A 26,573-nucleotide genomic window follows, 5' to 3' on the forward strand; every position below is an offset into this window, starting at 1 on the left:
TTAAAAATTAGACTAACTTGAGATTTTATATTATAGCGCAATATCCACTAAACGTGCTCAAAGCGCTTTACAAAGGGTCCCTGACCAACAGCAACACGTAACATAATATAGAACGAGACATGGCGCCTGTTAGGCGGTATTACATTTTTTTTCCCGACAAAGACAACGCTGTTAACGGCCAGGTACTCATTTTACACCCGAGTACGGTGAGAGAATGTGAGTAAAGAGCCTTTTCCAAGGACTCAACTACGTCGTGTCGAGCGAGACTCGAACCCAGGACCTTCCGATCCGAAAGCGAGTGTCATACCACTAGACCACATAACATTCGCAAAGATTAATAGGACTAATGATATGAATAATGGTATTCTTCAGAACCCTCAAAACATTTTTTAAAATTTGTTAAATAATTGCAATGTGTAATGTTTTTTTTACTGATGGTCAATGTGAAGCGCTTCGAAGCTTCGGCATAAGCGCTATATAAATGTACATTTATTATTATTATTATTATTATTATTATTATTATTATTATTATTATTATTATTATTATTATTATTATTATTATTATTATTATCATTATTTTATTATTATTATTGTTATTATTAGTTGAAGGAATTCTAAGTAACAAAACAATGGAACAATATTTCGTTTTTGCTTAACAGTGTTACATTTTATATATTCTCTTTGACATTTACCAATGCGAAGCCGTCCAGTCAGACATGATTTCCTAGCAAGTTTCTGTTATAATTTGGTTAAAAATAGTTTATTATTGTTTGCGTCCATCCAAAAGATACCAAGCATGTTCAAGACCTCATAAAATCTGATATAGTCGAGCTCCATTGCCCTATATAGCTACAGGACTATTTGTCTTTTTTTTTAAGTATGCAAATTAGACCAGTGTCTTATCCAGAAGGCGGCAGCAATTATTTGATCCTTTTTTGTAAAGCGCTTTGAGCACATTTAGTGTATATTGCGCTATATTAAAGCGGAAGTTTTTTTTTACGCTACACAAATCGGGATGAACTCCGATACTTTTGTCTCATTGTGATTACTTTTATGTTGCGAATTTCCCTTCTAACCTTGTGTAATAATTGTAAGTGAATACATCAGCGTGTGTAAGTGCGGCTATGTGGTCTAGTGGTATGACACTTGCTTTCGTATCGGAAGGTTCCTGGCGCATAGTTGAGTCCTTGGAGCAGGCTCTTTACTCACATTCTCTCAAACAGGTGTAAAATGAGTATCTGGCCGTTAACAGCGTTGTCTCTGTCCGAAAAAATTGTAATTTCGCCTAACAGGCGTCAAGTCTCGTTCTAAATGTTAAGCGTTGCTGTTGGCCAGGGACCCCTTGTAAAGCGCTTTGAGCAAGTTTAGTGGATATTGCGCTATATCAAAAAGCTCCCAAAAAAATATTGTAAGTGAATACATAAGCGTGTGTAAGTGGTGGAATAAGCCTGTAAGCTTCACGTAATTCTATCGTTTGATATGTGGACGTGTAAGTGCGTTTTCCAAATTATAAGCTAGGATCCATTATATTTGTAATTTGAGATAAATGCAGTGTCAGAAGTACAAGTCGTACAACACATCTAGGCTGGCATTAAAATTAGATAGTTGCAGAACACTATGATATGAGTGGTGTGTAGTAGTAGTAGTAGTAGTAGTAGTAGTAGTAGTAGTAGTAGTAGTAGTAGGAGTAGGAGGAGGAGGAGGATTGTTGTTTTGAAGCGAGAAGTAAGGGAAGTCGTTATTGTTGTTGGAGCAAAAATGTGAGTAACAGAAGTGAAGGAAGTTGTTGTCGTCGTCGTCGTCGTCGTTGTTGTTCTTGCTGTTGTAGATGAAGAGGAAAAGGGTTGCCAATGTCTATCTATCTATTTATCTTTCTATCTATCTATTTGTGTATAGTATTCCCTCATTCTCACCGTCATTTTCACCCCCTCCCCGCCCCCTCGCTCCCGCCTTTTCCGCAAAGCAATTGACCAAAATGAATGGCTGATATAAATATATGCCAACCTCCCTTTAATTAGACCAACTAGTGCTTAATCCTTGGGAAACCACTGCACTTTTTAACCCTAAAACATTGACCTCAACACTCACATACATAATATACACTAAACACACACACAATACACATTTGCACACATTATCGCTATCTTTGTATCTATCTTTATCTATTTACATATCAAACTATTTATCTGTCGCCCTCTCAACAATTTATCCATTTACATACACCCATATATTCATATGTCCATCCACCCATCCATCCATCAATTCATCTGTCCGTCTATCTATCTATCTATTTATCTATCTATCTATCTATCTATCTATCTATCTATTTATCTATCTATCTATCTATCTATCTATCTATCTATCTATCTATCTATCTATCTATCCATACACATTTTAAGTATAATTATTATTACTCCTAAAGATTCGTAGATTGTCCCAGTGACAATAAACAGATCTGTAGGAGTAATAGTTATACTTAAAATGTTTATAAATAGTACCTTTTATCAAAAAAGTTGAGCACTATTATTTCATGGTTTTTGCTTTTATTATCTATCTATCTATCTATCTATCTATCTATCTATATATCTATCTATCTATCTATCTATCTATCTGTCTGTCTATCTATCTGCGTCTGCCTTCCTTATTTACCTGTCTGTCTTCTTGCACTAGCCAAACTTCTTCAGTGCCTTTTTTTTAAAAATCTTTTCCCTGATTTTCTCGATTTCCAGAAAGTTCCATGGACCTCCCACCCACCTCCTCGGAGGTGTGTCCTGCTTGTCACCGCCCATTCGACTCCGGCAAGAAGAGACGACTCATCGACTCGTGCGGGCACGAGAGATGTTACACGTGCATGTTCAGCAGCGAGGTGTGCCCAATTTGTGTCGCTCAAAGTGAGTAAAAGAAACACACACAAAATAAATAGATAATTGAACATAGGGTAGAATATGTAGATAGATAGATAGACAGACACGCGAACAGAGAGATAGAAAGATATATAAAAGTAGTAGTAGTAGTAGTAGTAGTACTTCAGAGCCAATAGACCCATGGAGCCGGAGTTTATCCCGGTTCTATAGCGTGAAACGGACAATAACAATTGCTTTCTATCCTTTGGATAGGACGCTGGTCCATCGCTGAGTACTTTCCACCAGGCCTAAAATACAATAGCTATCACACACCCTAGCCTATCAAGTGCAGTTTTGTTGTCTTCAGTCATGACGCCCGACCCAACCCTAGGTCCTTGACTCGAGACCTGCTCTTGATGGCTGAATTGTTTCCTTGGCAAAGACTCACTCATTACTCGCATTCTTTCTCTGCTCTCGTGTGTAAAATGAATACCTGGCTGTTGAAAAAATAATAAATAGCGCCTAACCGATGAAATGTCTCGTCGTGCTACATGATGCGTTTTGCTTTTTGCTTGGAACACACTTTTCGAAGCGTTTTGATAACAGTTAGCAGTTATTGCGGATCGCCCGTCGCGAGGTAGACTGGCTCAGCGGTACGGTCTTTGCTTCGTACCCGAAAGGTACCGAGTTCAATCGCCCGCCGCTGCTCTGTCTGGCCTTGAGCAAGGGCGTTACATCGGTGGGGTCTTACTACCTGTCCAATATGTCCCCGCTGTGGGCAAGAACCCGAGACGGCAGAGCATCTAGTCGAAAGGTGTGTTGTGACGATGCTACCAGGCGGGTTCGCGACGGTGCACGAATGCGGACCTGACTTTGCTGATTGGGTCGATCGTCATAACATAGTAGTGTGTGAACCATAAGAAGCTGCTGCCTTTCGTCAAATGATTAGAGACGGCTCTGTGAGATAAAGATCTGAACAAGCATTTATCTTACACCGGTGTCTGCTCCCAATTGTTTCTATCCTCTGTGTAAAAAGCGCTGTATTGCTGTATAGCAATATATATATAAAAACTTTTTTTTCTACTTCTCTTTTCTTTTCTTTTTTGACGATTTAACTCACTCATTGTCTTTTGCCTTCAAAAGTAAAAGAATCCTAAAATCTGGTGTAGTCAACTTATAAAGTCATTTTGGACTGGTAAGGATTGTATAAAATATAGAGCTGTTTCCTACACTTGTGTAAAATAGAGAACTGTTTCCTACAATCGCATAAAATATAGAACTGTTTCCTACAATTGTATAAAATAAAGACCTGTTTCCTACAAATCTGGAACTGTGATTTTCATTTCCACAGCCCAGTTACGTAGGGACGAACCCCGTCCTTTGGTGGACCCCGGTGGCTACACGGCCCACCGTCCCAAGCTGAAGACGAACGGCCATTTGGCCCCTGGAATGACGTCACGATCTTTCGATTACGGCCATGTTGGATCTCTTTCGACGTCATCGTCTTCTAGGATCCCGGTGAACACAGCTTATGCAGGTATGTGCAGCCGGTTTAGTAGTGAAATTGATTGGGGTTGTTCTATAGTACTAAGTACTTAATTTAACCACACAGTTGAGAGTATTTATTACAACCTTTCACTATCATCATAATCATCATCACCATTATCATCATTTGATTCTAAATCCCCAGGTAACAAGGGGGGACCACCCATTCCCGCCAAACCGAAGCGTTTCCCTCCAGTCAGTGCGTCGGTGGAGCCTCCTGTCCGTCGCCATGACAACCGTAGTCCAAACACCAACAGCGTCGACTCAGCCCTAGGGTCGCTAGACTTCCGGTCAATGTCGAGCATGTCCAATGCTGCTGGAGATGAACATGGTACGAACACTCAAATCCGAATCCTATTTTCAGGTTGTCCTCATCTCTTTTACTACTGCTTCTCTGCTTCTACTTCTCTTTCTCCTTCTCCTTCTCCTCCTCCTCCTCCTCCTCCTCCTCCTCCTCCTCCTCCTCCTCCTCCTCCTCCTTCTTCTTCTTCTTCTTCTTCTTCTTCTTCTTCTTCTTCTCTACTACTACTACTACTACTACTACTACTACTACTACTACTACTACTACTACTACTACTACTACTACTACTACTACTACTACTACTAATACTAATACTTCATTCAACTACTTCTACTACAACTATTACCATCTGACATATTTCATTGATGAATTTGATGGTGTTTGGCCTCTGTCACTGAGATACTGTAATCTGTGGACTGCCTTTGGGTGTCAGATTTTTCTTAAATATACAGTAGGCGCGCGCGCGCGTGTGTGTTATACTATTGCATCTTAAATTAATTAACTGTTTCCCGTCATACAGACAGTCCACCTCCCCCACCTCCAGACGTAGCTCAGCATGACTTGATGACTCGGCTGGGTTTACTCCTGGGAGATAAGCTATCCCCGCCCCCACCAACCTCTTCCAGCCATCTCCAGAACCCCAACGGTGTGGTCTCCTCATCCCCCATGTCGATGTCCAGGGCCAACACTAGCCCTAGAATGGGACGATATAATCACAGTAGCAACCAACTACAACATCATCAAAACCAGGGTCATCAAGGCCATCAACAACAACAACAGTTGCTCATGGGTCAAGGTCAAGGTCAGGGCCAAAGCAACACGGCGACCTTGAACTCTATCTCATCGATATCCAGTAGCGAGCACACCCCAGAGAGGGGCTTATCTGATAACAGCCCCATGTCCACGCTAACAGGTAAGATTAAGATTCCTGAAGGGATTAAATAAGAAAAAAAACGCCATTTGTTTGCTCACTGTTCAACTAATGACAATTCATTGTCCAAAATGTTTCGTTTTCAACGCTAAAAAAGGCATTTTGTGGCACTTAAAGTAAGCCGATGTAGATGATGTTCATTCAGCTTGGATAAAACAATAATAATTATGAACCGTTATTTTGTTCATTTAATTGAATTTACCATACTCATTGCGATTCCCAATATCTCAAACTCAAATGCTAGTCTTTTTCTTGTGACATTGGTTTGTTTTTGTTTCTTTGTTGTTATCGGGTTGTTTTTTTTTTATCCTTATCAACCGATATGCAGTTTTGTAGTACATAATTACATCCTCTCTCTCTAATAACTTGATATGTCATGTGTCATTCACAGACATTCTTTGTACATCTTTGAATGTAGTGGAAAAGGATGTCAATAAGGCAATGAATGTAAAGTCGAAAATAACGAGTATAATTATAGACTACTCAAGTTAGCAAAAATTGTTCGTGATAGAATAAATCATAAGTGTAGAAAACTCATGGTATAATGAAAAAAAAAGAAACAAAAAAAAACCGACGTATGTCTCAGAGAAGTTAGCTCTCTGTCAAACTTAATATCATCTCAGTCCCAATTCCTAAAGGTTACCACCTCAAAATCCACTTTTGGTAAAAAGGCATTTTCTTCCATTGCCCCATGCCTATGGAATGCACTCAGTCCTCGGACACAGTCCTGTGAAAATTTATCTTCTTTCAGGAAATGTCTGAAGACTGATGAGTTGTTCTGTGAGGCTTATTTTTCATGAAAAAGATGTAGCTCAGATTTTGTTTCTGTATGTCTGCTTATTATATTGTGTCATGATTTTTCTGATTTTTTTATTGTGCAGTTTCTATTATGTAAAGAACCTCGGAGCACGATAATTATGGATGTTTAGACGCTATATAAATTCATTAATTATTTACTTATTACTTCTCAACAGTGTCATCGGGCAGTGAGTTGGGAGTTCCAGTCCTCAGCCTTCAAAGCCAACCCTCCCACCCCGTTTCCCTGCATTCAGGGTCTGGTGGTGGGGGCAGGGCTGGAGGGGGAGAGGCAAGCGGGGACAGCATGGTCAGTCTAATGTCAACTACCTCCAACTCCCAGGGAAATGCCAGTCCACAGGCGACTGTAAGACGCCCTCACTCCATCACAAGTAAGTACAATGGAATCTGCATGAAGTCATCTTCTCATTCTCTCACCGTACTGAGGTGTAAAAAGGCAGTTTTCTGCCAGAAAAATAAATTGCCTAACAGGTATCATGTCTCGTTTTATTTACTATGTTATGTTTTGCTGTTGGTCAAGGACCCTTTGTAAAGCACTTTGAGCACATTAAGTGGACTTTGTGCTATGTTAAAGCTCAAGTTTTTTTGTTTGTTTTTTTTTTTTTCCAAGTCAACACCACTTGTTGGTCCCAAATTTTCTGTTCTTTATCTATGTTCCATAACTAATGGATAAAGTCAGCCTTGCTTAAAGTGAACTAGTCTTTTTAGTCTGATGGTGTTGGCAATATCCGGATCTCACTGTAGTTATTAAAGGTGTCATGATGATGGCCATCAAAGAAAATCATTAAAACACAAATGTTTTGGGTCCTCATTCACTTTCTGTTTTTTATTTTAAACCTAAATTTTAGTGGAATATTAGAAATGAATACTGAGCAGCATTTGATTATTGGGGGTCCTTTAAAACAGGTTAAGATAAATGAGTAATATAAATCATAGTAATAATGATATTTTGCACTTGGTGCGCCAGACGCTGAATTTGGATTTGGCGGTCATTAAGAAGATATTTTATCTCAATTTCTGTCTTCATTTTTGTTTTTCTAAATTTCAGCATCCACACCTGGTGCTTTGGAAGAGCTGCCTTTGTTTGGGCGACACAGGTCTTCCCTCAGACATTCTGGGAGGGCGTCCATGACCGATGGAAGAAGTGAGTCATCAACTTACTTTCTATATTATCTGTACAGGTGGCCTACCACCCAAACCAGTCTTATATCGGGGAGACTTAGATGCTAAAAATAGAATTTTTGGTCAAAATCTATGACACATGGGTAATTTTATTTGTTTTATTGGGGACAATAGATATACATATATATAGAAGTGACATAACATAAAACATGAAATGTCACATTATTGTAACTCTAAAAGCTGTTTTGACAACACTTTCAAAATTTTGATATTAGAAACAAAAAAACATTAGATGTTTTTAGTTTTGTCTCTATATTGTCATTATGATGGATATAGTGGGTTTAATTGCCTTTTATGATTTTTAAGCTACATTATGCGAAAGTTACAGACTTTGCTGAGATTATGTAATCAGTGCTATTCTGCTGTGTAAAGGAAAAGACCATATGTTTACTTGCAATATGTGGCCACATATTGTCTTTTCATTAAGATAGCGGTATTGTGTATGTTATTTAAAGGATAGTTCGTACGGCATGTAAAGGATTTAAATCAGTTAATAAACTTAACTTCCTTTTCTTTCAAATTTTCCAGTGGCCTTCACCCCAATCAAACCACCACAACTGCACCTAACTCCTTTGATCTTTGAAGTGCCTCACCCAGAGGGAAAACCTCTCTTCGTCGGGAGGGCCTGGCTTTTTAACCAGCTGGAGGGGATCCTTAACGGAGAAGGGGCCCATGGTGGTAGTACACTGGGAGGGGCACCCTTGTCCTCTGGGACTCCAACAGGCGTGGTGCTGGTGGGAGGAATGGGTACTGGCAAGACGGCAGTCTTGGAACAACTTATCGACCACAGCTGTTTTGGAGACGGCAAATCGGGGCTGGTCTCCTCCAGAAGTAAGGAGATTAAAGGAGAAGAACAAAAAATGTCTTGTTTGTAATTTGTGTATTTCTTTTTTCTTGTTTTGATTTTGTTATTTGTCATTCGTGGATTATTTTGTTTGTTTGTTTGTTTATTGTTTTATTTTGTGGTTCTTTTTTTGTTTGTTTGTTGTTATTTGTTTTGTTTTGTTCTTAATTGCAACATTGTATTTTTATTTTCTGGATATGCTTTTGATTTAAAACATGTTTCGCTTTATTTGTATCGACATTCTCCCATTCTTCTTCATATGATATGAAGAAAAAAATTAGCCAGTTATTTGGTGTGTATGAAAACAGATAAATTTCTTTTGTTTTTTTTTAAGTGAGTTAGAAGTTAAAATTAATTATAGTTTTTGTGTATTTGCCCTTTTTTTTTTGTTATTTTTTGTTTGTTTTGTTTTGTCATTTAAAAAAAAATAGTTTGTTCTTTTTTTTGTTGTTGTTGTTGTTGTTGCTTGTTTTTGCTTTTGTATAAGTCAGTATGTCCAGTTAACTAAGAAAGCAATGTTTTAGCCCGGATAATTTGGACAATCATAAGATGTTGTTAACACTGAGATGGGCAATATCGGGTTGTATGATACATAGTGGAATTTATCGTTAATCTAATCACCGTTGCGATAGCAGAATTAAGTTGTTTGTCTTTAGGAAAAGGGGATATTAATAATTGGATACCAAGATACATAGCAGATAATCAATGAGGATCTTTTATTACAGTTTTTTATTTCATGAATTCTATTAAAACCTGTATTGATGCGAGTTTTAACCATGTGAGCCCATCGCATGCTATTAGTTTTACTTTCGATTTTAATAAAACTATCAGGATATTGAGTTCATTTGCACTTATGAATATACATTTCCCTCATGGAAGAAGCGACACGCCACTCTACTACAGTCACTTGAGATGCTAATTGTTGCTATTGCAGGATGTATTTTACATGGTGGATTAAGTTAAACAGTGTCAACTGATATCTTGGAACATGGCCTGTTTATCCTTTGATATGGAATTTGCATGTGATGGAGTAGCAATGAAATTATAGTCCTATTTCATTTCACCTTGTTGAAGGGCAGCTCAGTTAATTTTTAAATGTTGAATTCCTTAAAAATTTACAATAATATTTGATTGTTTGACAAAAAACGACAAGAAAAATGACTCCTTTCAGAATCTTACATTAAACAGCACAATATGTTTTAAGATCTGAACAAGTGTGTATGAAGGTGTCAGACAAAGCAAGAAAGAAAAATAGAAGAAAAAAAAGCATTCATTTTTTTCTTCTATTTTTCTTTCTTACTTTGTCTGGCACCTTTCATCCACACTTGTTCAGATCTTTATCTTATACTGGTGCCTGCTCCTTAATTTTTCAAATATGTTTTAAGGCTTTTGCTCTCGATTTCAATTTTTACCATTTTCCTTTTAATCTTCAGAGTCCCCATCCATGCCGAGTCGAAGTGCTTCCAGCACACAATTGACTGACTACGCTGCCCTTAACGGCCTTGGGTACCAGGTGGTCGCTTACCATCTATGCCAAGCTGACAACAACTCTACCTGTATGGTGGCCGACATGGTCAGCAGTTTGGCTGCCCAGCTGGCCAGGGCACCCCAGCTATCAGCGTACAGGGACCTCCTGCTTCAGGTTGGTGTTTGATGTCAAGTCTTAGATTGATTGTTGATAGAAAAAGGACATTATAACATCAGATTAAGAGAGAGCTCAGGGTCAATCATTGTATATAACTCCTATTCAATTAACTTGTTGACTGTACGCTTGAGAAGAACTTGTGGGAAGAGAATCTTAATAAACATTTCTGTGTTACAAATGTAGTTTCAATCACATTCAGTTTGTTGAAGCAAAGTAAATTAAGGTCAGAGGTAACGCTTTCATTCTTTTTTTCTTCTTGAGATGTATTTGATTGGGAAGTGTTAAAAAAATAATAGATAAATGTAATAATATTGAAAGTGGAAATTTACATTTAAGCATAGATGAAAGAAATCAATGGTGATGATAATGATTTTTGTTTGCAATCTTAAAAAGACATTCATTTAATACTTTAAGAATCTCTGGTTTGTCTCAAACAGGAGCCACAGCTTCAAAACTTGCTAAGCCTTCGTGAATGCATCCAAAATCCATCCCTGTCATTTCTGAAGGGAATCCTTGAACCCCTTAGAATGTTAAAGAACATCGGCAAGGTTTACTCGGACAGCTGCATCATCTTGGTGGACTCCCTCAACGAGGCGGAGTTCCACAAACCGGACTACGGTGAGACCATTGCCTCTTTCCTGTGTCGGCATGTCAACAAATTTCCACCCTGGCTAAAACTGGTAGTCACAGTGCAGACGGCAATCCAAGAAATTACCAGTGGCCTTCCTTTCCCAAGGATATACCTGGATAACACAAGTTCAAGCAGCAGTAGTAATAACAATAACATCAAACAGCAGCAAAATTCTGGAATAGTCGATGAATCTGCAGATAATTTTAGCTATGTTACCAAAGATATTCTAGATTACGTCGATCACCGTATAAGAATCAGCCCAGCTATTCAGAACAATTTCGCCCTAAACGGGAAGCTGGACAGAGAAAGACAGGCTAAATTTGCCGACCACATCCAGTACATAAGTAAAGGATCATTCCTCTACGCAAAATTAGTCCTTGACCTCATTCAACAAGGTCAGCTGGTGCCAAAGTCGACCAACTACAAAATCCTACCCGTCAGTTTATCTGAGGTCTTCCTGCTACATTTCAACCTAAAGTTCTCCAGCGTTCGTGCCTTCGAGAGAGTGGCCACCATTTTAGGAGTTTGCTTGGCTGCTTTGTACCCTTTGACAATGGAGGACATCTTCTCAACGGTCAATTCTGGGTTCACCCATCGCTACATCAGCTGGGATGACTTCTGTCAGAGAATGGCACTGCTGTCTGGCTTCCTGTACCGTCGCTATGACACTAGTTACATGTTCTTTCACCCAGCATTCAGGGAGTGGCTAATAAGGAGAGATGAGGCAGACTCTCCTAAGTTCCTCTGCGACCTTCGGTAAGAATTTTCATTCAAGCTTCATCTCCCTATAGTTCTTTTTATTTATTTTTTCTTTGATGCTTATGAAAAATTGTTTGTCTTACTTTGATCGTTAGTTAATATATTTAAATATTTATGAAACAAGTTCTTGACATTCTCTTTTATATGTGTGTATTATTCTCACCTGTTGTAATGTAGATATTTGACAATAATAACTTGGTAGAATCACTCTGTTGAGTTAGTATAAATCAGGAGAAATAGAAATATCAAATTCTATTTGTTGATATAAATGTTTCACAACCATTTTTTTGCTATATTTTCTTTTTTCAGTGTACTTAAAACTGATGATGTCTTTAGTATAATTTTAGCCATGTTTTGTTGCCAGTTGTTTGATCTTCATTTTAAATTTTTTTTTAAAGAAGGTTTGACAAACTTATCTTTAAGATATTTTTATTTAAAAATTAAATTTAGCATATTTAATGATGTATTCTTTAGTAATTAAATTATTATTATGTGATATTGCTCTTCACTTGACTAAAATGATGGGCTTTAGCGATATTTTGTAAGACTATATAAATTGATTGTCATCACCCAGAATCATGTTTTGACAACAATTCACAATTTACACCCTGTAGAGCTTCACATCCTTTTTTTTTTTTTTTTTTTGTTTGTGTTTTTTGTAGTGTTTGATGCTTGGAATTTTAAATCTTTCAAACTATTTTGTTGACATTGATGAGTGTGCTTAAATCTCGTTGTTCACAATGATAAAAGAAGTCCACCGATGTCATCTTTTATGTGTAAAAGTATTTTCATCATATATTTTCTTAATTCATCAATGAATGTTTATCGTCTAGTATTTCTATATTTTATTCTTACTGTTTTCACCAAGAAAGCATAAATGTGATATGTATACTTTGTCTCAACTTTTGGCTATGCCATATATAAATATGGACCAGTTTTGTCTCAAAAAGAGCAAATATCAATTTGTTTCTCGAAGAGAACGTTTTTGAACGATGTATTATAGTTACCAGTAGTAAGTGTAAGTGAAGATTTATTATAATAAGTTTTACGCAAGGATGAACATACTGTGGACACATTAATACATTATAAGTAAAGTATCAACTGCTTTCGGTATATAGCCTACATTTGTCCTGTCTTGCAGCACTTAAAGATGGTCGACCCAAAACTTGTCCACATATTTATATCCAGGGATGCCTTTTTTCCGTCTTTAAGCCGGAAGACCGTTTTTAAAAAATCATCTAGCTGATCTTGGTCCATATTGGTCAGTGGTTTTTTTTTAATGGTGAAAGCATTGGTCATTTAAAGGCAATGAGTAATGTGGGGAACTAGATATATATTTATCATTTTCTATGTGCGGCTATGTTGTCTTGTGGTATGACACTCGCTTTCGGATCGGAAGGTAGTGGGTATGAGCCTCGCTCGGCGCATAGTTGAGTCCTTGGAAAAGGCTCTTTACTCACATCCTCTCACCGTACTCTAGTGTAAAATGAGTACCTGGCCGTTAAAAGCATTCTATCTGTTGGGGAAAAAAGTTGTAATATCGCCTAACAGGCATCTTGTCTCGTTCTACATGTTACATGTTGCTATTTGTCAGGTACCCTTTGTAAAGCGCTTTGAGCACATTTAGTGGATATTGCGCTATATAAAAGCTCACATTTTGTTTTTGTTTTTTAAATGATTTAAAGGTGATACCATTTTTATAAAGTGAAGCTGAGTACGAAGTATTTTCATTTATGCTCTTTACAAGAACAATTTTCATGCTTTTTTGATTTTAGAAATGGCATCCCTGTTCATCTTTAATTATATTTATTGTTACTGTGCATACTCTTTGTTTGTTTTTTGTTTGTTTTTTTTTGTTTTTTGCTCATCGCTTGTCCATGTGTACACCTCATTGTTTAAATATTAATGTTGAAAATGATCTTGACCTTGGTCACATTGGTTCTCTACCACAATGCAGCAGTGCAGAGTCTGATTTTCGGTGAGTTTAGCAAGTCATGTGTTCAAAGGCATGTCATGTGGCTCTCCATGTCGCTTAGCTCAGTGGTTTAGCTGGTCATGATTTTGTTATGAGCTGAATGGTGTTTTTTGACTTTTTTCTTCCCTGTACCTGCTTGCGTATATTTTAAATTACTATTTAAAAAAATTTTTTTTTTGCTTACATTAAATTTGAAAATTAAAATCCTTTTAATTTATAATCTTTTTTTTTTTTGTTATACGAGTATATATTATGAAATGATATGATTTCCACAAACTGAGGTGCACGTGATAGCAGGTCTGATAGCCGAATGCAATTACAGGCTTAATTTAACATTGTTGTTATGGGCAGTATTTTACAGTGGTTTGACAGTAGGACTTCCATTACAACAATGGGCCCATAACAATTTGTGTTAGCAGACCTGCAAATAAGTGCACGTTGCCACAAGTCAATTATAATCGAGATTGAGATGAGTTCACTATAATTTGTGCATATTTCTTTATTCTGCACATCACATCTCCAATCACATTATACCAGCTCAAGGCTGTTTCTATAGCTATGATATTTTCTTTCTCAGTTTGCACTCAAATACCTCCGACTGAGGTCACTATGATTTTATTTATTTTCAAATTTCTTTACACATATCAAATTATGTAAAAGCACATCTCTTCCACCCCCCCCCCATCTCTCTCTCTCTTTCACTCTCTTCCTCTCTCTCTCTCTCTCTCTCTCTCTCTCTCTTCCCTCTCTCTCTCTCTCTCTCTCTCTCTCTCTCTCTCTCTCTCTCTATCGCTTTTTTAAATTTTTATTTTGGATGTAATTTTGGTTCCTTTCTTGGGTAACCGCATACATTTTCAGGCAAGGCCAATAAAAATCAAAATCACTCCTTATCATTTTTTCATAATATTATATTAAATTTTCGTCATCCTTTTGTGATTTTTCCCACCTAAAGGGTAAACGTCATTGTAACTCCTTCAACCTTTTCTCCCTTTCCCGCCCGCCCGCCCGCCCTCTGCAAATTTCACAGCCTACCATTAATTATTACTGTAAACCACGCCCTTCTTTTCACCTGTCGTTTTGCGGGTGGTTGGATGGGAGCATCACCCTTGAATCATATACCTATGATGTTCGCATGGGTGTACAATCCGATAGTGATGTCGTTTCTTCTTCTCTTTACTAGCCTATCCTGCTTCTTTGGTTTGTGATTGTATCTTTGACAGGGGATATTTTTTTTTCTGTAAATCTTCTGCCTGTTTGTTCTTGGTGATTTATAATTTAGCTTATGATATCTTTAGGTTATGATTTTGATTAACATTTGTACTATTTTTGTTAGATTTCTTGTTTTTTTTTTTTTCAGCGGTCTCTCATATAACCTCAATTGTGTTGGAAGAGACCTAAAGCAACAAACAAACAAACAAAATCACCTGTCGTTTTATCTGTCTTCTTTTCGTATTAATTAAGACAAGACGCTTTAGTTTTAGAGATTGATTGATTAATCCTCGATATCTGATGTGAATTACTCCCCCCTTGAATAATAATCAGTGCTGATGGTTTTCCTCGGATCCGCGGAAATCCGCGATTTTTGAGTCAGAGGAGGAATTTCCTCTTTTTTTAAAAAAAGTTATATTTCCCTCAATCAAATGTACTGGCAGTGAGAGATTTGATGTGTGGTGTAACAAATAGTTGCAGTTTCCCACTCTCTTGAAGTTAGCTAGAGTATCAATGATAGTTTATCATCTCAATTGCTCTAAAAATGTGTGTATTTGTGTGTATGTGTGTGTGTGTGTTGGTGGGGGGGGGGGGGGGGTGAATGCTGTAAAAATAATGGGGCTTAAAGGCAATCATTCAAAATTTTCCTCCCATTTCAGTTTTTGGCACCATCAGCACTGAATAATCTTACGAACCAGAATACCCCTTGTTGTTGGCATTGCATCATGTCAATCAAGCCACATGTATTTGTGTTCGTTGTTAGATAGACTGTTACAAAGTTGAACTAAATGATTAATATACTTGTGTTTTTATTTTATTTGGTTTTGTTTTTTGTTTTTTTGGTTTTGTTTTTTGTTATTGTATTTTTTTTTTCATTTTAATTATTTTCAATTATTAAACTGAATTTTGTATGCAGTCCTAATTATTTTGATAATTGAAAGAAGGACTTTTGGCTTGGAATATTGCATTTAAAAATATATATATATATATATATATATATATATATATATATATATATTATATATATATATATATATATATTTATTTACTTTTAATAATTTTTTTTAAAAATTCATTTTTGTTTTTTGTTTTGTTATTTTAAAATTATTATTTTTTAAGTAGCTGAGAAGATTTATAATCTTACAAACCTGACATTAATAAACTAATCGAATGTTTGTGACTATATATTTAAAAAGCAGATCCTCGTAAACATTCTCTTTTAAAAATCCTTCAACTAAAGTTGAGTGCTGCCTGACCGTAGCCATCATTAACTTATAGCCTGACACTGACCAAAAAATGACGTCAAAATGCCAGTCTTTGGCCGCAAAAGAAAACAATTCGTGAGTTGTATTCAATAGTTCAACCATTGGGACCACTTGTTTCCACGAGCACTACTAACGACGGCTCACTAGGCGGTGCAAAAACCAAATAATGACGTCAAAATGCCAGTCTTTTTGGGCAAAAAAAAAAAACAATAACAAAGACCTGAGTGACGTCATCTTCGAACTATCTATAACGGACCAATACACAAAACAATATTTATAGTCTGAAGTCTGAATAATACAATTTAGTGAGAACTACTCATAAAAAAAAGTCTGGCTTAAAACGATGATAATACAGAGCTGAGTTATGCACACCTATTCTTGGTTTTAAATTACCGAATAATCCCATCAGCGGGTACTGTATAGATAGTATGCGCTGCGCTTGGCTAAGAAGCTCACAACATTGCCATCCGAAAGTATAACGGACCAACTATGTGTAACCATGAACTTTTACAGTCTGGTTCTTACAGTTTAGTGAGAACTACTCATAAACGTGGATGGCAAAAACCAATAACAAAGACCTGAGTGACGTTATCTTCGTTCTATCTATTAGTACAACCGTTGTCTGTTATTTATGTGTTTGTCTTATTTAAGTCATTGAATTAAAAAAAAAACTATTACAATTCTTGATAGCGCAAGAATGAAATGGAATTTGTGGTCACATAAATCAAGTTTTTATAGGAAATCGTTGTTGCTGTTATTGTTGCCGCTGCTGGTTTCTGTTGTTATTGTCGCAGCTGTTGTTTGTTGTTGTTACTGTTGTTATTGTTGCTGCTGCTACCATTGTTGTTGTTGTTGTTGTCACAGTTGCTTTTCTTGCTATCGTTTTGAATAATGATGCTGTCAATATTGTTTTTATTTCATCGTTGTTTGATTATTTATCCAGATGTACTTGATCGTTATATCATTTTAAAAAGTATTGTATTATTACTCTTTTCAAACTCAGTTTTCTTTTTTATTAATTATTATTTTAGAAATAAGATATGTTGTCACTCAAACATTTAAAAAATTCTTTTATATTTCTAATTTTAGAAATGGTCACGCTCTGATGGCTTTTCGCTTGTCGCGTGTGTCGGCCCCGCTGTCCCCTGAGAAGACAATAGAGCTGGGCCACCACATCCTCAAGGCCCACATCTACAAAAGTGTCAGTCGCCAGCTGGGCTATTCCTCCAGGGACATGCAAGCCTACTGGATGTGTTTGAGCTCTCCCAACCTGAGTGCTGCCCTAGTCTCTCACCGAAATGTATTCTCACCCAACATCAAGGTAATTGGACAGTTTTATTGATATTGACAAGAAATGAAGTGAGTAGAATAGTGCCAGAAAACAATATAAAATAAAAAAAAATTTTGTGGCAATGAGGAGTCAAACTCACAATCTAATGGTTATGGCACCTCTGCCCCTGGCATGAGAGGGACACTCTACAATCGACGTCAACCATGCGACACACCAATGACGACACCATGGTGAATGGTAACCGGTAGATAACCACGCCTCTCGGACAATCGTCATCATGTAAACAATGGCAGTGATAAGTAAAATACCCACTGTTCTACCGCTTGATCAGTAGAATCAGCACAGAAAACTATGTGTAAACTTAAACGTTTTTAATAAGATGAGAAAACCATGTGATAACTAGTCACCCATTTTTCAATATAAAAACAATAACAACGATCAGATGGAGGGCGAATTCGTTCACGTTATTGTTTATAAACAACCAACTATATGCAAATTGGGTATCAAACTGAAGGAAATTGAATATACTATCAAACTATGTGCACAAGCTTTCAATTTGTAAATATTATATAGATTCACAGAAAGTTGAAACAATTTGTCAGTAATCTCATGAAGTGTCATATCTAAACTTATGGGCTATTTCAGTGTTTTACACAAAAATTATTTTAAATATGGCCAAAAACAGCATGTTCATTAAAAATGTAGCACTGAAGAAAGCTATGGCCCAAGCCTCAACAACAACCTTCATATTTCTCCGTCACAGGAAAAACTAAAAGTGTACGCAACCCTTAAATTTTTCTCCACTTTGTGGGATGCCAAATTCATCATAATTTTCATTCTTTTTAAACATGGTATTGATGTCCAGTTGTCACATTTAAAAGTAAGTTGAAGGTGTGGTAAAAATAATAGATATATCATGAATAAAGACTAATTTGTTCACAACCCAAGTGAAGCATCATTACCGAAGACTTTTGAACGAAATCGCATGTTATATTATGAAGAATAATTGATACTCAAAAGGGATTCTTGATTCAAGATGCAGTAAGTACATAAAAACAATATCCTTATGTGTTTTGCAAACATGCTTTACTCCTTAACAGTTTGCACTGCTCACCAATTTATTACATATCCTCATCATCAGTAGCAAAATCCTCTTCGTCCTCTGAAGTGTCGTCAAGGAAATCACTGTCAAAGCTATCACTACCATCCTCGGCATATGTATCTTCGTCAGTACTGGTGCAGCTTTCTTCATACACAATTTCCTGCAACTCATCTGGAATGAAAGCATCTTTGAACCACTGTACTTCCAATTCAGTTGCAGAATTTCTCTGCCAAACGTTATCCTCTGGTTTTGGAATGCTAGGATTCTGGCACACTGCATTCCTCCAAATGAGAGTTTGAATGTTGGCTCTTGATATGTGCAGTGACAATACTTGACTACAAGGAGGCATCTGACACAGATCAATTCCACCACTGCATGAGATGGTACCTTTCTTTCCTTTGAAACGCTGGCGAACTATGTCATACCTCACTTTGTTGACACTTGTGCATGAGGTTTTGCCATACAGCTTGCACACAAATGACTCTAACATGAGACAGTCATTACTCGAAACAGCTGCTGATGTTCCAAATCTGGAGAACAGAATTCTAAGGTCTTCCTCCTTTTGAAGAAATTTTAGAGCTTTCGGCTTTCCTTGCCCAGCAAAGCAACTTGTTGTGTCACAGCCTGTGAATGCATGGACACCAAGTAATGCATCACACATCTGTTTAGACAAAGTCTTTGCAATCTGAGAGACATTGATTTGTCGCCTGTTGTTGCTACAGCCAGTATCAAAAATCAGGGTCTTTCCAATTGTCTCTGAGAATGAAAGGAGAAATAAGAAGACATCCGTGTCTGGTGATCTGACAACAATTGTTTCACAGTTTGGTTGGCGGGAAGCATATTGACAGTGCAGTATAATTCGTGTGTCTGCCTCTTCCTGTGATGAGTAGAGATCTAGACAAGGTACAGCTGTGGTAAATTCATCCGTGTCACTGTAAAGTAAGGTGCATCTCTCTTCACAGACAAAGAAGATTTCCCTGTTTCTCAGTTTCTTTGCATATTCGTTACTTTCCCATTCCTTGAGGAGAAACCTGATAAGGGATCTTTTGTTATCAACGCAGCTGAGAAATGATTTCCAACGTCTGGGCACTGTTGTTTCAGATCCTCTTAACAAGTATGCATTATCTTCAGAAGATCATCTCCTCAATCTCTCACAACCTTTGATTGAATCTTCTATGTAAGTATCAGTCACAAAGTGTACACAAGCTGCTTGTGGTAAGGAGGAACATGTAAGTACTTCACCAAATGTATTTGGGATTGCTGACAGAGTTTGTAACAGTGCATTGCCATCAACAATGTAAACGGTGTTTGTTTTTTTTGTGCATAATCCTCGAACATTAATGAATTGTCAGGCGTGAGCTTGTGCAACAGAGTTGCTTTGTTGGTCTTCAGAGGTAAACCATCTGATGAAGCCAGCGACCATGGAGTAGGTGTTAGAGGATATCGAAGAACTTTTTGAAGATCAACACTGTGCTCTTGGGACAAAACAAGAAGCTGGCCAAATAAATTTCTTTGTGCCTTGATTTTGACCACGTTCATGTCTTTTTTCACTGTTACCACTTTCCTCAATGATGCAAATGTCTTGGTCTTGTTCCTTTCTAATGGCTTGTGAAATTCTACAGTCTTTTCCTTCAGTCTGTTTTCAACAAAACTTTCAAACAATCTTTTTCCTATTTTTTTCCACGGCTAGCAGGTCATCAGCAACATCCTCTTGCACTTTCATTCCTGAAGCTAGACTGACCAGACCATCTTCAACTTCAAAGGGATTGATAAATGCTGAAAATGCCTGGAGGATCTTTTGCACTCGCTTTTCACTTTGTCTTTTTTCTGCAAGGCTCAATTCTTTGTGGGTGTCTATATCCATACAGTTGTTGTTGCTGATCATTCTTTGGGTTGCTGATACATATTCTGCTCGATTGTGTCTTGTTACACTCCAACGGTAATAGCTTGGAAGACTCTTGCTGAACCCAACAATACCTCCTTTTGTCTTTGCATGTTTGTTTATTGTTTGTTCAATGGTCATATCAACTGCTATTCTTCCAGCAGGCGTCCTTGATCTGGAGACACTAAATCCATTATCTTGTAACATTTCTTCTGCCCCCTGGATGGGAATGAATCAGGTTGGCTACTGACACAAAATATACACTGAGATACTTGGCATAATTGTGGTGATTCATGGTAAAAAGCAGTGGGCACAGTTCTTTTAAACAAGATATATGAAGAAGAAAGTTGTTAGTCTTTGTAGCTCGCAGAAACTGGAGGAGAAGCCAAACTCTGTCCATGTATTGGATCCAGTATTGTGCAGTTTTTCCGTACTTTCCTGAGCGGACACTCTCTTTGAAGGCTTCATACTGGGAAAATAACTCAGCATACACAGTTGACTGGAGAATTTTATTAGCTGTATGGCTTGATATTCCTTCGGTGAATTCCTTTATGTAAGGCATGAGGTCTTTACCGAGTTTTGAATCCGTGTCCTGCTCAAATTTTGCAAGCAGAAGTCTCTCTAGAGCCTCCAAAACAGACACATGCACTCGTATAGCCCTGTTGTAGTTCTTTCCACTCATAAACCTATCCATAGAACCATGTGCACATAGCCCTGCTTCAGTCACAATTTCTTCAAAACCAGATCCACTTTGGAGCTTTCCCAGGGCACCAAGATATGACATTATGGTGTGAAAGACACCCAGGTGAATAATGACTGTTTTGTAAAGCTGTGGGTTTTGCCAGACAATATCGTAAGCTTTCTTTGCTACAGCAAGGTCAAATGTTACAAATGTATATGGCTGACCAAGCTCTTGTGTTGCCTCCAAAGATAGTTGTAGCACCTTCTGTACTGTAGCTGCTTCAGTTATGGGAGCATTGATGACAGGCATATATTCAACAATTGAAGGCATGTTGGTTTCATTTTCATTTTGGGGGTTTGGAGTTGTTGATGAAAGCCAACCTTTCCAGCCAGGGAAACGTTCTCCGTCTGAATTCAACTTCATCCTACAGAACACCCACAGAAAATTATCTTGGTGCAGCTGTCTTTCTTGATTGTTTTTTACTGTTGTTGTGGAAACAGTCAGAGAAGGTTCTGCTCTTCCAGTTGCAAAGCAAGGCTGAATTTGGATGGGTTTGAAAGTTGCTGACTTTTTCTTTGTTTTTCCAGTCGTGACATATTGTTGCTCTATTTTTCTTTCCAAGTTTCCTTCTTTTATTTCTTGGATCATGATGCCATGAGTAGAGTGTGTGGTGCCAGACCCATCAGTGGTCTCCTCTGTGAGATCGAAATTATCCCAGCAAAAATGGGTGATTTTTGGATGTGCCAATGCGGCAGAAGGAAGATTTGTGGAGCATTCAACAACACTGTCGCACATTGCAGTCTCCAGTTCCAAAAGAGTAGAGTGGGATGCGCAATGTCCAAAGCGGTTAAGGATGTTTATAATCTGAAAACTTCCAGTCAAATGCCTCACAGTCATCCCCAGAAGTAAATGTTTAGGCATTTTCCATTGTCCACAAGTGACATTATATCAAACATCTTGGGCCATGGAACGTACAAGTCTTTCAGACCTACTACTCATATGTCCTGCACCTTGCTTGGATAGGAGTGTAGTAAAAAATTTGATCAGAGCAGAAGGAAGTTGGTCTTGAGCAGATAGCAAATACTTGATGGGGGGGGGGGGGGGGGGGGGGGGGGGGGCAAGGCATTTGTGAATGATCTTTGAAAGAATCCAGAATCAAATATCTCAAGGTTACAGCAGCTTCTTGCAGTTTTCTTTCCTCTGATGAGGCACTCTCAATTGCAGCTTCAATTGCACAGCCTTTGGGGACTTCATTATTATAGAGAAAATGGCTATCAAAGATTTAAAAACCCTATATAGCTTTGTAAAATATTTTATGATATGAGGCAAAAAATGAGAAATGACAATAAAATTCCACTATTTATTGCATTTGAAGCAATTTTAGGGTGATAAACAATCATTTTATGCACAAAAATGAGTTCACGAAAAATTGCACCCGATGACCTTTCAAGGGCCATAACTCCTGTAAATGATACTTGAAAAAACTGTAACACCCGGATTAATTTGTGTTATATGTCCCTGAAGCATGCCTGAATTGTGCTAATGCAAAATCCCTCTTGTTTATTCATCCTGAAGGGAAACAAGTACACTGTAATAGATTTTTTTTTCAAATTATAGAGAAAATGGCTATCAAAGATTTAAAAACGCTATATGGCTTTGTAAAATATTTTATGATATGAGGCAAAAAATGAGAAATTACAATAAAATTCCATTATTGATTGTATGTGAAACAATTTTAAGGTGATAAACAACCATTTTATGCACAAAAACGATTTCACAAAAAATTGCACCCAATGACCTTTCAAGGGCCGTAACTCTCGTAAATGACACTTGAAAAAACGGTAACACCCGGATTAATACTCAAGATATATTGCTGTTTCAGAAAAACCATGTGGCGAAAACTCCCCCAGGGGGGGAGGGTTTCGCCCACTGGCCCATGCACTAGTGCATGGGCCAGTGGGCGAAACCCTCCCCCCCCCTGGGGGAGTTTTCGCCACATGGTTTTTCTGAAACAGCAATATATCTTGAGTATTAATCCGGGTGTTACCGTTTTTTCAAGTGGCATTTACGAGAGTTACGGCCCTTGAAAGGTCATTGGGTGCAATTTTTTGTGAAATCGTTTTTGTGCATAAAATGGTTGTTTATCACCTTAAAATTGTTTCACATACAATCAATAATGGAATTTTATTGTAATTTCTCATTTTTGCCTCATATCATAAAATATTTTACAAAGCCATATAGCGTTTTTAAATCTTTGATAGCCATTTTCTCTATAATTTGAAAAAAAAATCTATTACAGTGTACTTGTTTCCCTTCAGGATGAATAAACAAGAGGGATTTTGCATTAGCACAATTCAGGCATGCTTCAGGGACATATAACACAAATTAATCCGGGTGTTACAGTTTTTTCAAGTATCATTTACAGGAGTTATGGCCCTTGAAAGGTCATCGGGTGCAATTTTTCGTGAACTCATTTTTGTGCATAAAATGATTGTTTATCACCCTAAAATTGCTTCAAATGCAATAAATAGTGGAATTTTATTGTCATTTCTCATTTTTTGCCTCATATCATAAAATATTTTACAAAGCTATATAGGGTTTTTAAATCTTTGATAGCCATTTTCTCTATAATAATGAAGTCCCCAAAGGCTGTGCAATTGAAGCTGCATTTGAGAGTGCCTCATCAGAGGAAAGAAAACTGCAAGAAGCTGCTGTAACCTTGAGACATTTGATTCTGGATTCTTTCAAAGATCATTCACAAATGCCTTGGCCCCCCCCCCTCCCCCCCCCCCCCCCCCCCCCCCCCCCCACATCAGAGTATTTGCTATCTGCTCAAGACCAACTTCCTTCTGCTCTGATCAAATTTTTTACTACACTCCTATCCAAGCAAGGTGCAGGACATATGAGTAGTAGGTCTGAAAGACTTGTACGTTCCATGGCCCAAGGTGTTTGATATAATGTCACTTGTGGACAATGGAAAATGCCTAAACATTTACTTCTGGGGATGACTGTGAGGCATTTGACTGGAAGTTTTCAGATTATAAACATCCTTAACCGCTTTGGACATTGCGCATCCCACTCTACTCTTTTGGAACTGGAGACTGCAATGTGCGATAGTGTTGTTGAATGCTCCACAAATCTTCCTTCTGCAGCATTGGCACATCCAAAAATCACCCATTTTGCTGGGATAATTTCGATCTCACAGAGGAGACCACTGATGGGTCTGGCACCACACACTCTACTAATGGCATCATGATCCAAGAAATAAAAGAAGGAAACTTGGAAAGAAAAATAGAGCAACAAAATGTCACGACTGGAAAAACAAAGAAAAGGTCAGCAACTTTCAAACCCATCCAAATTCAGCCTTGCTTTGCAACTGGAAGAGCAGAACCTTCTCTGACTATTTCCACAACAACAGTAGAAAACAATCAAGAAAGACAGCTGTACCAAGATAATTTTCTGTGGGTGTTCTGTAGGATGAAGTTGAATTCAGACGGAGAACGTTTCCCTGGCTGGAAAGGTTGGCTTTCATCAACAACTCCAAACCCCCAAAATGAAAATGAAACCAACATGCCTTCAATTGTTGAATATATGCCTGTCATCAATGCTCCCATAACTGAAGCAGCTACAGTACAGAAGGTGCTACAACTATCTTTAGAGGCAACACAAGAGCTTGGTCAGCCATATACATTTGTAACATTTGACCTTGCTGTAGCAAAGAAAGCTTACGATATTGTCTGGCAAAACCCACAGCTTTACAAAACAGTCATTATTCACCTGGGTGTCTTTCACACCATAATGTCATATCTTGGTGCCCTGGGAAAGCTCCAAAATGGATCTGGTTTTGAAGAAATTGTGACTGAAGCAGAGCTATGTGCACATGGTTCTATGGATAGGGTTATGAGTGGAAAGAACTACAACAGGGCTATACGAGTGCATGTGTCTGTTTTGGAGGCTCTAGAGAGACTTCTGCTTGCAAAATTTGAGCAGGACACGGATTCAAAACTCAGTAAAGACCTCATGTCTTACATAAAGGAATTAACCGAAGGAATTTCAAGCCATACAGCTAATAAAATTCTCCAGTCAACTGTGTATGCTGAGTTATTTTCCCAGTATGAAGCCTTCAAAGAGAGTGTCCGCTCAGGAAAGTACGGAAAAACTGCACACTACTGGATCCAATACATGGACAGAGTTTGGCTTCTCCTCCAGTTTCTGCGAGCTACAAAGACAAACAACTTTCTTCTTCATATATCTTGTTTAAAAGAACTGTGCCCACTGCTTTTTACCATGAATCACCACAATTATGCCAAGTATATCAGTGTATATTTTGTGTCACTAGCCAACCTGATTCATTCCCACCCAGGGGGCAGAAGAAATGTTACAAGATAATGGATTTAGTGTCTCCAGATCAAGGACGCCTGCTAGAAGAATAGCAGTTGATATGACCATTGAACAAACAATAAACAAACATGCAAAGACAAAAGGAGGTATTGTTGGGTTCAGCAAGAGTCTTCCAAGATATTACCGTTGGAGTGTAACAAGACACAATCGAGCAGAATATGTATCAGCAACCCAAAGAATGATCAGCAACAACAACTGTATGGATATAGACACCCACAAAGAATTGAGCCTTGCAGAAAAAAAGACAAAGTGAAAAGCGAGTGCAAAAGATCCTCCAGGCATTTTCAGCATTTATCAATCCCTTTGAAGTTGAAGATGGTCTGGCCAGTCAAGCTTCAGGAATGAAAGTGCAAGAGGATGTTGCTGATGACCTGCTAGCCGTGGAAAAAAACAGGAAAAAGATTGTTTGAAAGTTTTGTTGAAAACAGACTGAAGGAAAAGACTGTAGAATTTCACAAGCCATTAGAAAGGAACAAGACCAAGACATTTGCATCATTGAGGAAAGTGGTAACAGTGAAAAAAGACATGAACGTGGTCAAAATCAAGGCACAAAGAAATTTATTTGGCCAGCTTCTTGTTTTGTCCCAAGAGCACAGTGTTGATCTTCAAAAAGTTCTTCAATATCCTCTAACACCTACTCCATGGTCGCTGGCTTCATCAGATGGTTTACCTCTGAAGACCAACAAAGCAACTCTTTTGCACAAGCTCACGCCTGACAATTCATTAATGTTCGAGGATTATGCAAAAAAAAACCAAACAAACACCGTTTTCATTGTTGATGGCAATGCACTGTTACAAACTCTGTCAGCAATCCCAAATACATTTGGTGAAGTAGCCAAACTTACATTTTCCTCCTTACCACAAGCAGTTTGTGTACACTTTGTGACTGATACTTACATAGAAGATTCAATCAAAGGTTGTGAGAGATTGAGGAGATGAACTTCTGAAGATAATGCATACTTGTTAAGAGGATCTGAAACAACAGTGCCCAGACGTTGGAAATCATTTCTCAGCTGCGTTGATAACAAAAGATCCCTTATCAGGTTTCTCCTCAAGGAATGGGAAAGTAACGAATATGCAAAGAAATTGAGAAACAGGGAAATCTTCTTTGTCTGTGAAGAGAGATGCGCCTTACTTTACAGTGACACGGATGAATTTACCACAGCTGTACCTTGTCTAGATCTCTACTCATCACAGGAAGAGGCAGACACACGAATTATACTGCACTGTCAATATGCTTCCCGCCAACCAAACTGTGAAACAATTGTT

At 37.8% G+C, this 26,573-nt stretch overlaps 1 protein-coding gene across 2 annotated transcripts in view; it reads left to right on the plus strand.

The window, feature by feature from the left end:
* LOC144958165 (uncharacterized) overlaps nt 1–26,573 on the plus strand; it is a 118,877-nt gene that overhangs the window by 79,852 nt on the left and 12,452 nt on the right. Inside the window, exons 3-13 of one of the 2 annotated variants that reach the window (XM_078889932.1) lie at nt 2,730–2,891; nt 4,195–4,380; nt 4,534–4,719; nt 5,210–5,602; nt 6,595–6,807; nt 7,485–7,580; nt 8,147–8,449; nt 9,896–10,104; nt 10,545–11,494; nt 13,455–13,475; nt 17,036–17,267. In XM_078889932.1, the coding sequence (XP_078746058.1) occupies nt 2,730–2,891; nt 4,195–4,380; nt 4,534–4,719; nt 5,210–5,602; nt 6,595–6,807; nt 7,485–7,580; nt 8,147–8,449; nt 9,896–10,104; nt 10,545–11,494; nt 13,455–13,475; nt 17,036–17,267 (2,951 nt within the window). The remainder of the gene's footprint in view (nt 1–2,729; nt 2,892–4,194; nt 4,381–4,533; nt 4,720–5,209; nt 5,603–6,594; nt 6,808–7,484; nt 7,581–8,146; nt 8,450–9,895; nt 10,105–10,544; nt 11,495–13,454; nt 13,476–17,035; nt 17,268–26,573) is intronic. The other variant, XM_078889933.1, reaches the window with a different exon arrangement.

The sequence above is a fragment of the Berghia stephanieae genome, chromosome 12 (genome assembly GCF_034508935.2).
Source record: "Berghia stephanieae isolate SIO BIC M18660-M18661 chromosome 12, UCSD_Bste_1.3, whole genome shotgun sequence".
In the NCBI taxonomy this organism is placed as follows: Eukaryota; Metazoa; Mollusca; class Gastropoda; order Nudibranchia; family Aeolidiidae; genus Berghia; species Berghia stephanieae.